The sequence below is a fragment of the Rhinatrema bivittatum genome, chromosome 7, assembly GCF_901001135.1.
Source record: "Rhinatrema bivittatum chromosome 7, aRhiBiv1.1, whole genome shotgun sequence".
Taxonomy (NCBI): domain Eukaryota; kingdom Metazoa; phylum Chordata; class Amphibia; order Gymnophiona; family Rhinatrematidae; genus Rhinatrema; species Rhinatrema bivittatum.
Window position 1 is genome coordinate 217,170,248 of NC_042621.1, and position 14,281 is coordinate 217,184,528.

General features: G+C 42.9%; 1 protein-coding gene across 1 annotated transcript; it reads right to left on the reverse strand.

Annotated features, from left to right (window-relative positions):
• Positions 1-11,793: 11,793 nt before the first annotated feature.
• Positions 11,794-12,804, reverse strand: LOC115096263 (cholesterol 25-hydroxylase-like protein). Its single transcript, XM_029610766.1, has one exon. It carries the CDS (start codon positions 12,706-12,708, stop codon positions 12,052-12,054), a length of 657 nt encoding a protein of 218 aa, XP_029466626.1. The 5' UTR covers positions 12,709-12,804; the 3' UTR covers positions 11,794-12,051.
• Between the last annotated feature and the right edge of the window lie 1,477 nt (positions 12,805-14,281).

A 14,281-nucleotide genomic window follows, 5' to 3' on the forward strand; every position in this document is an offset into this window, starting at 1 on the left:
CAGACTCTACACACACATCCCTGGCAGAGTGAACTGCTGCTATAAAGGGCAGCTCTGAGACCAGTACAGTTTTTTTTTTTAATTGGAATTACATCTCCCAGTTAATACTTAGGGGAAATAAAATTAAGGAAAATGTCTCTGCTAACTAAATCCTTCTTTACTAGAGCTGTATACTAGTAAGACTGACAGAGAAAGAAAAGTACATTTGAGTAATTGACAAAACTTAGATAAGGAGATATGTTTGTTTAGTTTTATTAGCTGGTACACAACTCAGTCCAGTGGTTCCAGCAAACGAGGCATACGTACATAGATTCTGCCGGAAGATAACTCGCATAAAGCATATGTAGCCCCTGGCCAGGATGGATCTTTTTACTGGCACCCAGGGTCACATAAGAAGAGAGATGACGGACCATTTTATGCATACAACTCCTTCTCAATCTTTCAGTCTCTCCATGGATAGCAACCACAATCTGAGTTCCAGGGCTCCCAGAGGTGAAGAGCAATAATTCCAAGGCCCTTTTGCAGTATTCCCAGTACAAGCCCCTCTCCGTCCTTGTAAACAGCACCAATAATCATCAGTCTTTTCAGTCACAAAACACACTCAGAAGCAGGGTGGTTTCCAACTTCTTTTAATAAGAGTTGATTAGGTGACTGAAGAATATTTACAGCTTCACTTCTTGTTCAAATAAAGTCAATAAATAATAGGATAGTAGAAATATAAATACATTTGTGACCTCGCTCCTGTATCAAAGTTTCTAAATTCCTCTCGAAACGCACTTCATCCCTTTCTCTTTTCCAGTTGCTTAAATCAATCAGATTCCTCAAATTTGGCCAAACTGAATATACTGTAGTTCAGTCCTCTTCCGACTCCCAATTTGAATCCCAGCTTCTCACCACTGTTGGGTGATAAGAATAAAGTCCCAGTATGTTATTAGAATGTAGTTCCAGTTCTCATACCTTTCCTGAAGTCTTCTGTAATAGTTGAGCTCTCCTATTTAGTATGAAATGGGCACTCTCCTGCCAAGTACCCCGTGCCTGAGTCAGCAGCAGACACAGTTCTTAATACTTTCAGCTCCTTTTGTCTGAGCAGAATTGTCTCTTAGAAAGATTCCTTCAATCTTCTGCTTCTTTCAAAGTGAAAGACACCTCTTCCCAAATGGATTGGTAACTGAGTCCCGGGTACCGAGGGCATTCAGCTCCAAGTGGAACAAAAACAGTCTCTGAACCCAAAAGCAGGGGAAAAATCAAACAAGAGACAGGAGGGTGGAAAACATTCCTTGTCTCCCAGCTGAAAAGAGAGTCCGAAAACAGTGGGTTAAAGTTGACAGTCCACTGCATGACGGAGATGAGAAGGTTCGTAGGTAATGGGTCCGAAGGGTGAGAGGAAGGTTTGAGTTTCTTGAGGATATTTTCTACCTCGAGAGAGGATGTGGGCTCGAAGGATTCCAGACTTGTGGTTGGTTGAGGTAGGGTCACAAGCGCCGAAAGAGGCGGGAGACTGAGTGTAGAGAGAGGATCGGTCAAGGTGGTGATTTTTTTCTTGAAGTAATTGGCCAGTTCGCTGGCTTTGTTGAGAGCTTGGTTGTCTGGGATAGTAGGGGGGGATGGTTTGGTGAGTGTTGAGACATAGGAAAAAAGAGCCTTGGAATCAAAGATGAAGTTGTGGATTTTTTTAGAATAGAAGTCTTTCTTTGTTCTGAGGATGGCGTTTCTGTAGGTGTTGAGGAGAGATTTGTAGGTAGCTTGTGTCGTGGTGGATGGGTTTTTTCTCCATCTTTTTTTTACCCATTTATCATTTATCATTTGTTTACCCAGACTATGTAATTCAGTCCTTGTTGGTTGTTGTCTGTATATAGATCCACTTTTCTTCATTCCCCCTGCCGTTGAAGCAGAGAGTTATGCTGGATATGCATTGAAAGTGAAGTATCAGACTTTCTCCCCTGCTGTTGAAGCAGAGAGCTATGCTGGATATGCGTGAAGTATCAGTCTTTCTCCCCTGCCGTTGAAGCAGAGAGCTATGCTGGATATGCATTGAAAGTGAAGTATCAGGCTTATTTGGTTTGGGGTAGTAACCGCCGTAACAAGCAAGCTACTCCCCGCTTTTTTGTGAATGCAAATCCTTTTTTCCACATTCATTCATGTCCTCTAGACTTTATGGATCCACAGTGTTCATCCCACACCCCTTTGAAGTCCTTCACAGTTCTGGTCTTCACCACTTCCTCTGGAAGGGCATTCCAGGCATTCACCACCCTCTCCGTGAAGAAATACTTCCTGACATTGGTTCTGAGTCTTCCTCCCTGGAGCTTCAAACATCTTTAACAACTTCAAGTGAAATATTCAATGTGTAAGTATATATTATTTTTAATTGTTTGCCTTTCATTATTAGCTACTTTCTTTTCCTTTTTCAGGTTTAAAAAAAAAACTTCAAATATTAATCTCTTTTTTTAATTTGCATATACAAGGATTCAGAAACAGAAAAATATCAGATGTTTTAGTTCAGAAAGCCTAGCGGCAGTGGAGAAGCAGCACAGTACTTCAGGCCTACTCAAGGTAAATTGTCTGTAGTGCCCTGAGTCTGGCTTCCTTACACCACGTTCAGCACGCTCATCGTGCCGCTTTTCCAAAGCTTCCAGCTAATCGGCACTTCGCAGACTGTATGGTGCTGCTGCTTTCATAACAATAAACAATTGGCTGCCTCAGCAGAGCTGGTCGGGCGGATTCGACATTGGGATTGCAAGAGAACAGAAGCTGCTGTGTCCTCTTTAAGCCTGGTGCCCTTACTATACCACTGCCCATCATATTCCTGTCCAGTAAGCTGGTGAGTGTGAGTGTTAAAGTTATTCAGCTAAAGATAGCCGGATAACTTGTCATGTTCAAGGGGACAAGTCTCCTGCTAAATATATACAGCTAAAGTTATCCGGGTAATGTTAACTTTTAAACCTAACTGGCTATATTTGAACATAACTTGTTACATTAAAGTTATCCTTAACCAGCTATATTCAACCTGTAGCCTGTTAAATACCAAATAAAATATATTGCAGACCAGCAGGCCTGAGTCCCTACTGCCCCATCCCCTAATATTTTTCTATTTTTTTTATTTATTATTTTTTATATACCGACATTCGATCTGAGATATCACATCGGTTTACATTCACGTACTGTAGGTATTTCCCTATCCCCAGAGGGCTTACAATCTAATATAACTAAAAATGCTGCCTGGCATAGCACCTAATGGCCCTGTAAGGACTAGCCAGTCACTCTAAAAAGGAGTCTGGGCAACTCTGAACCAAACTGAGTGCAGGCCGAGCAACATAAAATAAAAGGCGAGTAACATGTGATGGCCACTGCCGTTGTAATATGAAAACCAGTGAGACTGCACTGAGACGAAATCTGCAATTGTTCTCCATATTGCACAATCTGTTTTCACTTTGCAATTTAGCTTGTATAAGCCGGATATAAACTTGCTGATCTTTATGGGCTGTGAGATATATCTGGTGGATATCTTACATTTGATTAACAGAATTTAATCTGGCAACCTTATGATACAAATTCATTAGTTTTAGGCAGCAGAGATGAACACTTTTATCAGGTGGTCAATTAGTTTATTAGCAGCATATGGCGAAAACAAGAGTAATACGGTGCAATTATTTCTTTTGTGTCTTTGGTTTTGTTATAGTTTCAGTTTTAATTTTACAGTGCAAGCACTGTAATGTGTGATAAGCAGAATTTATAAACATTATCTTTAATCTTAATTTTGCACTTAAGAATTATGCAATTGCCAAACTAGATTAGCCTAATTGAAAGGTAATTTAAGCCAGTGTTCTCACCCTCTGTGGTACTGTACAAGTCCAGGGTCATGCCTGTAATAGGATGCTGTCTCAACACCAAGGGATTAGTCCACCAAAATCCCTTTAGTGGATGACAAATAAAACCCAAAAAGTTCTCACAGACTTCTCTGTGAAATATGACAGCAGAAAAGGGGTAAAATTCACTAATTGGCCAAAAGTCCTTCAAGGGAATATTTGGCAAACAGTTGCATTCACGTTAATGAGCAAGTGAGCTGAGTAAGAACTCAGATAACAAGTTTCAGTTATAGTGACCTGCACAGTCAGTTCTGACAGCACGGCTCTCAATCCAAGCTCTCCAAGCCATCGCCTGAGTAACTCAGAGTCCTCTTCTCAGAATCAAACTTCATTGAATATTCAGTTCAATAAGGGTCCAGTGTTGATCTGGATTGGATATGGCCACCTCTTATAGACACAGGATTGGTGGGATGCAAATGATGTTATCTAGGTCATGATACTTAGAAATATTTTCATACGCTCATTAGAGACCACCAGCAAAACATGTGTTAGAACAATACCTGTTTCATAACTGTTAATCAGGCTGGATACAAAGTTTTACCAAGGACATGTTCCCAGTTCTGGTCCAAGGTTCCTCTCTCATTTGGGAGGTGATGACAACTCTCTGATATGAAGAAACAAACAGTCTTTTCTCTTCTGTGTGAAAAAACAGTCTCATATAAAGTTGCCAAAAACATCTCAGGACTGAAAAGTCCATGTCTGCATTGCTTTAGGCTTGCACCTTTAACTCAGTCTGTGTGCATAGCAGTAGGCCTCAAAGATTCATGATGTACATCCTATTTAGGGTCATTGGCGTTTACCGTATAGGCCTTGACAACTTTCTAGTAGCTAATTGAGAAGCCCATTGCAGTTGACTAGATGTCTTCCAGCACACGTCATTATTCAGGTGAATTCTGCATGCATGTACCAGCTGGGAAGAAGTAGTATCAAAAACCTACCAATCCTATGCCAGTGGATTGTGGTAATATCCAATCACAATATCAACTTTTGGATCCTGTGCATATGCATGAAGTCCTGACAAGAGCCAGAAGAAGAAGCCATGAATGTGACTGAATAACAAAGGACTGAGACTTCTGAGACTTCTCGCTTTAGCATTGTGCTTGAGATTCCCTCTCAATCCACTCTGGTAAATTTAGAGTACTTGCTGAATTATACTTGTATGTGCCTTTCAGTGGCATAGTGAGGAGGGGGTGAAGGGGGCAAAGGCCCAGACACCAGGCTGTAGGAGGCCCCGCGGCCACTAAGGGATCCCATCCCACCTGCAGCAGAGGTGAAGAAGGGCCGCAGCTGCCAGAGGATTCCATTCCCTCAGCAGAGGAAATGGAGGAGGCCTGCAGCAGACAGGAGATCCCAACCTGCCCAGCAGCAAAGGTAGAGAAGACCCACATCCACTGGAGGATCCCATACCACCCAGTGGCAGAAGTGGAACTGGCCCACAGCAGCCAGGGGATCTTAATCCACCTCAGTGGCTTAGCCATAGGTGGGACTGGGTGGGCCATGGCCCATCCACTTTGGACTCAGGCCCACCCAACTAGGGCTATCTGTCATTAGAGCTGCAAAGCCATCACGAAATCCCATCTCCGTGACAGCAAAAAAGAGGGCCATTGCTGCAAGACCATCGTGAGAACCCATCCCCAAAACAGCGAAGAGGGCCAGAGCTCCAAGACTGGAGCAGAAAGACTGTCACAGGATCCCAGCCCTGTGATGATGAAGAAGAGGATCGGAGCAGCAAGGCCCATCCCCACAACAGCGGAAGTAGGAGTTTGGCTATGCCTAATAAAAAGGTCCCGTGTATATGTGGGTGAGAATGGGAGCTTGAATGCATATATGTGAGTAAGAATGGGAGCCTGGGTGTGTGTGTGGGGGGGGGGGGGTGAGAATGGCAGTCTGAGTGATTGTGTAGATTACAATGGGAGCCTGAGGTATATGTTTGTGTGGGGGAGAATGGAAACCTGGGGGGGGGGGGTGAATTAGAATGGGAGCCTGGGGTGAGAATGGGATCCTGGGTGTACAATTCTCTGGGTGAGAATGGGAGCCTGAATATGCATCTGTGTGTGTATAAGAATAGGAACTTGGGTATGCATCTGTGTGTGAGAGAATGGGAGCCAGAGAGTGAGAGCTTGTGTTTGTGGTAGAGAATGTGAGAGTTTGTGTGTGTCTATGGTAAAACATGTGAGAGTGAGAACTTGTGTGTGTGTATGGTAGAGCATATTAGAGTGAGAGCTTGTGTGTGGGGGTTGGGAGAGTATATGAGAGTGAGAGCTTGTGTGTGTGTATGTGTGTGTGGTAGAGCATGTGAGAGCTTGTGTGTGTGCATGGTAGAGCATATTAGAGTGAGAACTTGTGTGTGTGTGAGGGAGTATGAGAGAGAAAGCATGAGCCTCTCTGCGTGTGTGCATGTGTGTGTGTGTGTGTACTGAATGTGAGAAGGAGAGCTTGTGTGTGTGGGCTGGAAGAGTATATGAGATTGAGAGCTTGTGTTTGTGGTAGAGCATGGGAAAGAGCTTGTGTGTGTGTGTATGGTAGAGCATGTTAGAGCATGTTAGAGTGAGAGCTTGTGTGTGTATAGAAAATGTAAGAGTGAGAGCTTCAAGGGGGGAGCATAAGTGAGAGCTTATGTGTGTGTGAGGAAGTATGTGAGAGAAAGCATGAGCCTCTCTGTGTGTATGCGTGTGTGTGTGTGTGTGTGTGTGTGTGTGTGTGTGAGGGAGGAAGAGAAAAAGACAGTAGGAGAAGAAACAGAATGAGAAGAGAGACCCGAAAAGGGAATTAGGAAATGATCGATAAGGGAAAAGTGGGAAAAACAAGACCAGGACCAACTGATTAGAAAAATCAAACAACAAGGTAAAAAAAAAAATTATTTTGAGATTTTAGTAACTGGATTATGCCATCTTTGGGAATGTGCATTTCTTATATTTTTGTATTTTTTTTTATTTTTATATACTGACATTTGATATCAATTGAGATATCACACTGGTTTACATTCAGGTACTGTATTTTTCTATCCCCAGAGGGCTTACAATCTAAGTTTTTGTACCTGAGGCAATGGAGGGTAAAGTGACTTGCCCAAGGTCACAAGGAGCAACAGCAGGACTTGAACCCTGGTCTCATGGTTCACAGTCTACTGCTCTAATCACTAGGCTATTCCTCCTCCCACTCCCACTCTATTTGCTCTTTCTTCAGTATTCCACTGTTCAGAGTCTAGTTTCTCAGGCTTTCTATTTTGGTTTTGTCTGCATGTTTCTGTTTCTAATTTGTAGTTTCTTATTTCTATATTAGGTAAGGGTCGGTTTCTGTTTTGCCTTTGTGTGTGACTGAAGTGCAGTGTAGTTTCTCTGTAGTAGTCCAGCTTGTTCTGTTATTCCCGTAGGTGATATATAAATGTTCTAGGGCCTGGTGTAGTATTTGCACTGCTGCTTTTTTGTAAGGTTGCAGTTATTTGAGTCCTGAGAGTCAATGCTGTGTGTATGCCTGAGAGAGAAGGAATCAGTGTGTGTGTGTGTATGTGTGTGTGTGTGTGGGGGGGGGGCGGCCTCAGAGAAAGGGATCAGTATGGGTGTGCACCTAGGAGAGAGGGAGCCAGCATGTGTGTGTGTATGTCTGTGAATGTGTTTGAATTTTGAAAGAGTGTTTGTGTATGTCTGTGTGAGCATGAGGATGAACGTGTGTATATATGAGAGAGGAGAAAGTTTGTGCACCTCCCTTCCCCTCCCAATAATCCATGACAATCTCAGGGTGACCAGAAGTCAAATGTTCGCAGGTATGGAAAGTGAGTGTGGTTTTTTTTATCCTTATTGATTTTAATTAATCGGTTGTTATTGTTACGGTCCCGGGCCGTGCCCCGGTCCCTCCACCTACCTCGGGGGCGGCCCGGGCCGTTTCTAGCCTTCCCCGGGTCGTTTCCAGCAGGCCCCTGGCCTGCAAGCCCTCCAGCACATCTCTCCTTCCTCGGGAGAGACGCTGATGCTCCGGCACAGCTGGCCCCGCCCCCTGACGCGCGTGCGCGGGGAGGAGCCCTATTTAAAGGGGACAGCGTGGGAAAAACCTCTCCCGGGCTGAAGATGACGTCAGACGCCCTCAGGTTATAAGACCCTGCAGCTAGCTCTCTCCTGTGCCTTGCAACAAGGTTCCTGGTCTTCGGCCTGCTGTTGCTGTGTTCTGGTTTGCTCTTTGTCCCGCTTCTGCTCTGCCCTCCTCGCTGGATTGATTCTTCTGGACACCGACCCCTGGACTGGCTTTGGACCGCTCTCTGGACACCGACCCCTGGACTGGCTTTGGACCGCTCTCTGGACACCGACTTCTGGACTGGCTGCGGACCGCTCTTGGACTCAGACTCCTGGACCGACTGGATTTCCTACAACCTGCTGGAGGTGCCAGCCTTCCGGATCCCACGACCTGCAGGAGACGCCTGCATCCGGACCATCTTCCACCTTCAAGGAGTCGCCTAAGTCCCAGCGGCCATGTCCCTACGGGCTCCTCCTGGGGGGACTTCGGCTTCCAGGGTGAATCTCCTAAAGTCCCAGCGGCTGGACTCCTAAGGGCTCCTCCCGGGGGAGTGCCGGTCTCCAGGGTGAAGATTCTTCTATCACCAGTGTCCAACGTCGGCCATCCTCCCAGTGGGTACAGAGTCCTTGGTCGCATAGGACTCCACCGTGGTCCAGTATATCAGCTTGCTCCGGGTCTCCGAACCGCCTCCTGGTTGGGACACTTGCTGCGGACCCCACAGCAATCCATCCTCTGTCCCAACCGGCCCAAGGGTCCACGAACATAACAGTTATTTGATATGTGTGCTGTTTTTAAATATTGTTTATGTGTTTGGAAATTTAAAAAATATATGAATTTTTAATTATTGTATATTATTCTCTTCATCTGCTGTTTTGAAATATTAATTGTTTTATTAGTATGGTTTACTATTATGAATGACGCTTTATATTTCTTGGTTTGATTGTTTGATATTTTTTGAGGAATGGTTATGCTTCTGTTTTTCCAGTTCAGTTTATGTTTGCACTTTTCTATTTATACTTTATGATCACTTTATTTTGTATTTTGTGAGGGTCATTCTGTGTTCTGCATGTGTAACTGAAGTTAAGTATTCAGCTAATATGTCTTTTTCTATGTAGGTTTGTTCTATTTTTCCCAATAGGAGGTATATTGGTATTTTAGGGTCTGATGTAATGTTTACAGAGTCACAACCACCACAAAGAGCTAGAGTCAATCCTGCATACAAAATCTACCAATAATAAACAAAAGGATTATGCCAGTTCAATTGTAATCCAGCTGTGATCCAACTAGTTGTCAAATTTAAATTAGAAATCTTAAAACCGCATCAGCAAACCTGTCGGCATACTTTACTGTAAGTTAAAGCCGCCCAGACCTTTCAATCTTTTGTAGTTACGGAGGAACACAACAGTGTTTCAAAAGCAAATTTTGTAAAACCAAAATGGTATTATAAAAACAAATTATCTGTCTGTCTGTACAAAAGAACAGTATATATGTAGTGGACCTGACAACGGTCTTGCGAAACACCGGCCGTCGTCGGGTCCACTACATATATTTTGTTCTCGAGTACAGACAAACAGATAATGTGTTTTCATAATACCTTTTTGGTTTTACAAAATTTGTTTTTGAAACACTGTTGTGTTCCTCCATAACTGCAAATGATTGAAAGGTCCGGGCGGCTTTAACTTACAGTAAAGTATGCCGACAGGTTTGCTGATGCGGTTTTAAGATTTCTAATTTAAATTTGACAACTAGTTGAATCACAGCTGGATTACAATTGAACTGGCTCAATCCTTTTGTTTGTTATTGGTAGATGTTTACAGGGTCACCATTTCATAGGGTTGTAACTGTGAGTGCTGGAAGTTAGTGCTGTTTTGGAATGAGAGTTTTATTATATTGTAATTGTAATTTAGTTTGCTCATGGCTCTCTGAGGACCAAGCCCACACCCAACATAGACCTAATACCATATGTGTTCCTAGGGTTATTTTGGCTTTTATGCAGAGTTTTCTGGTTGACAGCACAACAATGCATATACTGTAAATATAATATACATGCTGTTGTGATATTTTTATTTCAAAAGACTGTACTTTGAGTGTCCTTTTTAATGTAAAATCTTTTATTATAAATGCATAATTTGAAATTGTGTGTGGAGAAGGCCATGATAGGGGAAGGCAGGGCACACAACTTTAAGATTCAATTAGAGTGCCTAAAACTCTTGCACTGACCCTGATTAGAAACAGAATACAAATTAAATGTTTAAAAAAAAAGAACAGAATGAGGAGGGGCCAGCACAATAATTACTCGCACAGGGCTTCAAAAATGTTAACACTGACTGTACAGTGGTGCCCTGCAGTGACGTACTGGCAGGTTTCCGACCTCTCCCCAGTGAAATGAGACCCTGCACAGTGGTGCTGTGCTGGTGGGTGATTGGGGGGGGGGGGGGGGAGAGACAACACAAATACATTGCGCCCCCCCCCCAGGCACCGTAGACCCTGGCTACGCCTCTGGTGCCTTCGCAGGCTAAGTGAACATTCATTCCTCCTCCTGCCTGCTTACAACTTTCAAGCCATTTGCAAGTTGACACTGAGACTGTGGTATTAACCTGTTGCTTGTTAAGCAGGGAAACAGCTGGCTGCCCTCCATGCCAAGCCAGGACCCTGACCTGATTCTTCAGAGGAATGACAGGGACTGTAGCAGAGTGAGTGACTGAGACTCTCCAGACATCTTCAGCACTCTTGATCAATGTAAGATTGGCTAATTACTACTTCTAAGCTAGGTAGGTAGTTGCACTGCAATATGTCTTTGAAAGTGTAAATTGAATTAGTGGCAAAAATAACATATTTCCAAAGAATTGTTAACACGAGTGATTTACTCTGCTAAATCACAACGTTTAAAATAATATAGGGGTAGATTTTAAAAAGCATTTACTCGAGCAAAACTGGTTTTTGCTCGAGTAAATACACTTTACTCAAGTAAGTGGGCTTTTCAAAATTGCTACAATATATGCCATTGAATTGTCCATAGGATTTACTCAAGTAAGTGCACTTTACTCGAGTAAATAGCTTTTGAAAATTGCTACGATAGTATGTCACATTTACATGCGTAACTCCTTTGAAAATGACCCCCTTACTGTACACCATATCTAAAATCATTGAAAATCTTAAGCAGCTACAATAAAATTTGTATTATCTACCTCAAAAGCTGTAAGAATTGCTGACCTTTTTACTTAAACTTGACTCACGTGTTACCTCGTGGTTAGAGCAGGGGGCTCTGAACCAGGAGACCAGGGTTCAAGTCCCACTGTCTCTCCTTGTGACCTAGGGCAAGTCACTTTACCCTCCATTGCCTCAGGTACAAACTTAGATTATAAGCCCTCTGGGTATAAGGAAATACCTACCATACCTGAACGCAATCCGCTTTGAAGTGTGAAAAGCGGAATATAAAACAACTAAATAAATAAAGCAGATTATCTGTAAAATTACATTATTTACAGCTGTTCCCCTTAAGTGCCCCAAAATAATTACCATTGGCTGTGGGCCATAGTGGCTAGAGGAGACCTCCTGCACACTTCCCCACTCCAACTTTGTAAATAACATGCAGGCTCTGGAATTCTTCATAACTCTCCTCCCCAACCCCTCCCATCTATCAAGACCTCCACAAAAACCCCAAGAATGCCAGGAGTGCATTACCTTCATACCGCTTCTGGCAGCATCCATTTCTACACTGATTAAATATGTCAGTTACTACAACCATAACTGGTTTTGAAACAGTTAACACTGGCTGATTTGGGGATGACTAGCTCCATGTGAGGTGCCCCAAGTGAGCACAGATTATCCAGGAGAACTGCATGCTTGAGTATATATACATGATTATCCAAAAGAAGTTCATAAATTTATTTGACATTTGTAAATGCCTTTTGTTACAGAACTGCTTGTTTCAACATAATTTAAACATTTCAGGATTATTTAGAGTTCTAGAATTTAATAACTCTAAAACGCAGTGAGCAACTTTCAAGTGAATAAATGTATTGACAATCAGAATCCAACACCGAGAAGCATTACCAAACATAAACGTGAAGTGCAAAATGACACAAGCCACTGAGCCATAGAATTATTTTGCGGCTATAAAACAGCTGGGAACCATATATTTAACTATGAAAAGTAGCTGTAGATATTAAAAGCTTTCGGTCTATTCCATGAATGTGCCAAAAAGTCTGTCCCAGTGGGTGAAGTAAGGAGCATAGTTTGCCCGGAATTTCATGTGATGGATATCATGGTGTGGAGGTCCTCCGCAGAGTCCAAACGGCACCAGCCTGTGCAGCGACCAGGGAAACTCGTACCCCGAATGGTCCTCTACTGACAGCCAAATATTGACCACGAAGAAAACCATCTCTGTCATAGGATGGCACTTCATCAGCATCGGACAGGCACCCGCGAAAAATCCAAGCGACAGCGTCTCCCAGGCACTGGAGTATTGTGTTGCCAGGACAAAAGTAGATGTGTGCTTGTGATGCAGCTTGTGAAAAGTCTTGTAGAGCCACGGCACCTTATGGTGCAGCACATGCCAGATAAAGTACTGGAAGTCGAAAAGCAGCAGGCAAGCAATGGTATCCAGCAGGACTTTCAGCAGCTCCGGGGCAACCTCGGGTAAGTTTACAGGTCGCCAGTACCAATGGGCAACAGTCACTGGGAAAATGAAGACAATGTGATTGTAGATGGTGTGAAACACACACCGCATCATCGTTCCCAAGGTAGGACTGTTCTGAGGCTGGAGCTTGTATTTCCTCAGAGCAGGTACTTTAGCACTTAGAAAGTCCATCAGAATGAAAGGAAGGCAGAAAGACATGTAGACTGTAAAGGAGAAGATCACCGAAAAGAAAGGCGATCTGAGCCAGGCTTCTCGTGCCCTGACGCCGTCCCAGAGAGGCTGCAGCGTGGGAGCCCCCTGTGCTTCCTCCATGGTGAGGCTGAGCACTGCTTTGGCTGCCCTCTGTGGTTCATACTAAATGTCATCTGAAGATTCAGGTCTCACTTTCCCTCCTCCCATTTCATCACTGTAGAAAAATCTCTACTAAAGCATTCAACTGCTTGACTGTATGGGAAAGTACCTTTCCTTTTCCCCAAGAAGATTGCTGCATACTTATTAAAGAGGAACATGAAACTTACTCCAATTGTTTAAAAATAAATCCCTTGGCAGTGCAGTTCACTAAAATTGATTTACCCTTCTCTTTATACATTAAGTTCATTGTCAACTAAACACTCCAAATAACTGTGAACAAATAATAAACAAAGATGGTGCCTGATGTCTGTTCATGAGCTAAGCACCAGTCTTTGGTGGGTTCACAGTAAATAAAAATGGTCAAGCAGGTGGAGTAGTGGACCTGGCACAGCAGCAAGGGAAGGATTTACTAAGCTGGACAGGGAAAACTCCACAAAAAACATTGAGATATATAGATGCTTGGTGGCTAGCCAGATAAACTTATCTTACTAACTTTGCAGGGTTATTCAGTGGTACCCATGCCACTAAATACACCCAGCTATGTCAAAGTTAGCTGACTATAATCTTTGGCAGTCCTAAAGTTATTTCGCTATGTTAGCTGAGTAATGCTGAAAATCGGCATTTATCCAGCTCACTTAGCCGTATACCACCCAGCTCTATCCTAGAGTGCCTCTGTTTCTGCCTCTGAGCTAGTTGGATAACTTTAAAGGATAAACACTTATCCACCTAACTCTGAGCTGGACAACACAGTTGGATTTACAAATCCTGCCATTTGTCCAGCTGAGTCCAAACTTAGATGGACTGATAGTGCTGAATATGGACCTCACTGCTTTCCCCTCTGTGATCCCTCTGACTATATCCCATTACATCCACAATCTTTAGATTCCACTCTGCTGTCACCGAAAGATGTCTCTCTCAAACCCACAAATATACAAAGATAATCATCTCTTACTGCGTAAAAACTGGTTTTACAAAAAAGATATCATCAATTATCTTCCCCCATGAGGGTTATCGTGTTTTTTTATTTATATTGAAAAAAGATATTTACTCAAAGGGTTTTACTCAAAAATTTGCTCTAAAGAATTTTTGTATGGAGGGAAGGAAAGTTTCATATCATTATGTTATAACCCCAACCGGGTGATATCAGAGTGTTATAATCATCAACGATCCTCCTCATCCACATTTTGTTTTTTATATATTTTCGTGTAGCATGCATAAATTGTGAGAAACTTTTCTTTAAAAAACAAGCTTGTTACCGGCTAATATAAAAAGAATATTATCCCGACTTATCTGTTTCCAAATAATGACCCGACGAGGCCATGTTTCCGATCCAGTATCGGATCTTTCCCCAGGGGATGTTTTCTTATATATTCGTTGTCGGTGTATCAATGCTTCCAAAGAAATATTTCTGTAACCGGTG

Coding starts and splice junctions, on each gene's coding strand:
- LOC115096263 (XM_029610766.1), bottom strand. CDS start 12,708: ATGTCTTTCTGCCTTCCTTTCATTCTGATGGACTTTCTAAGTGCTAAA.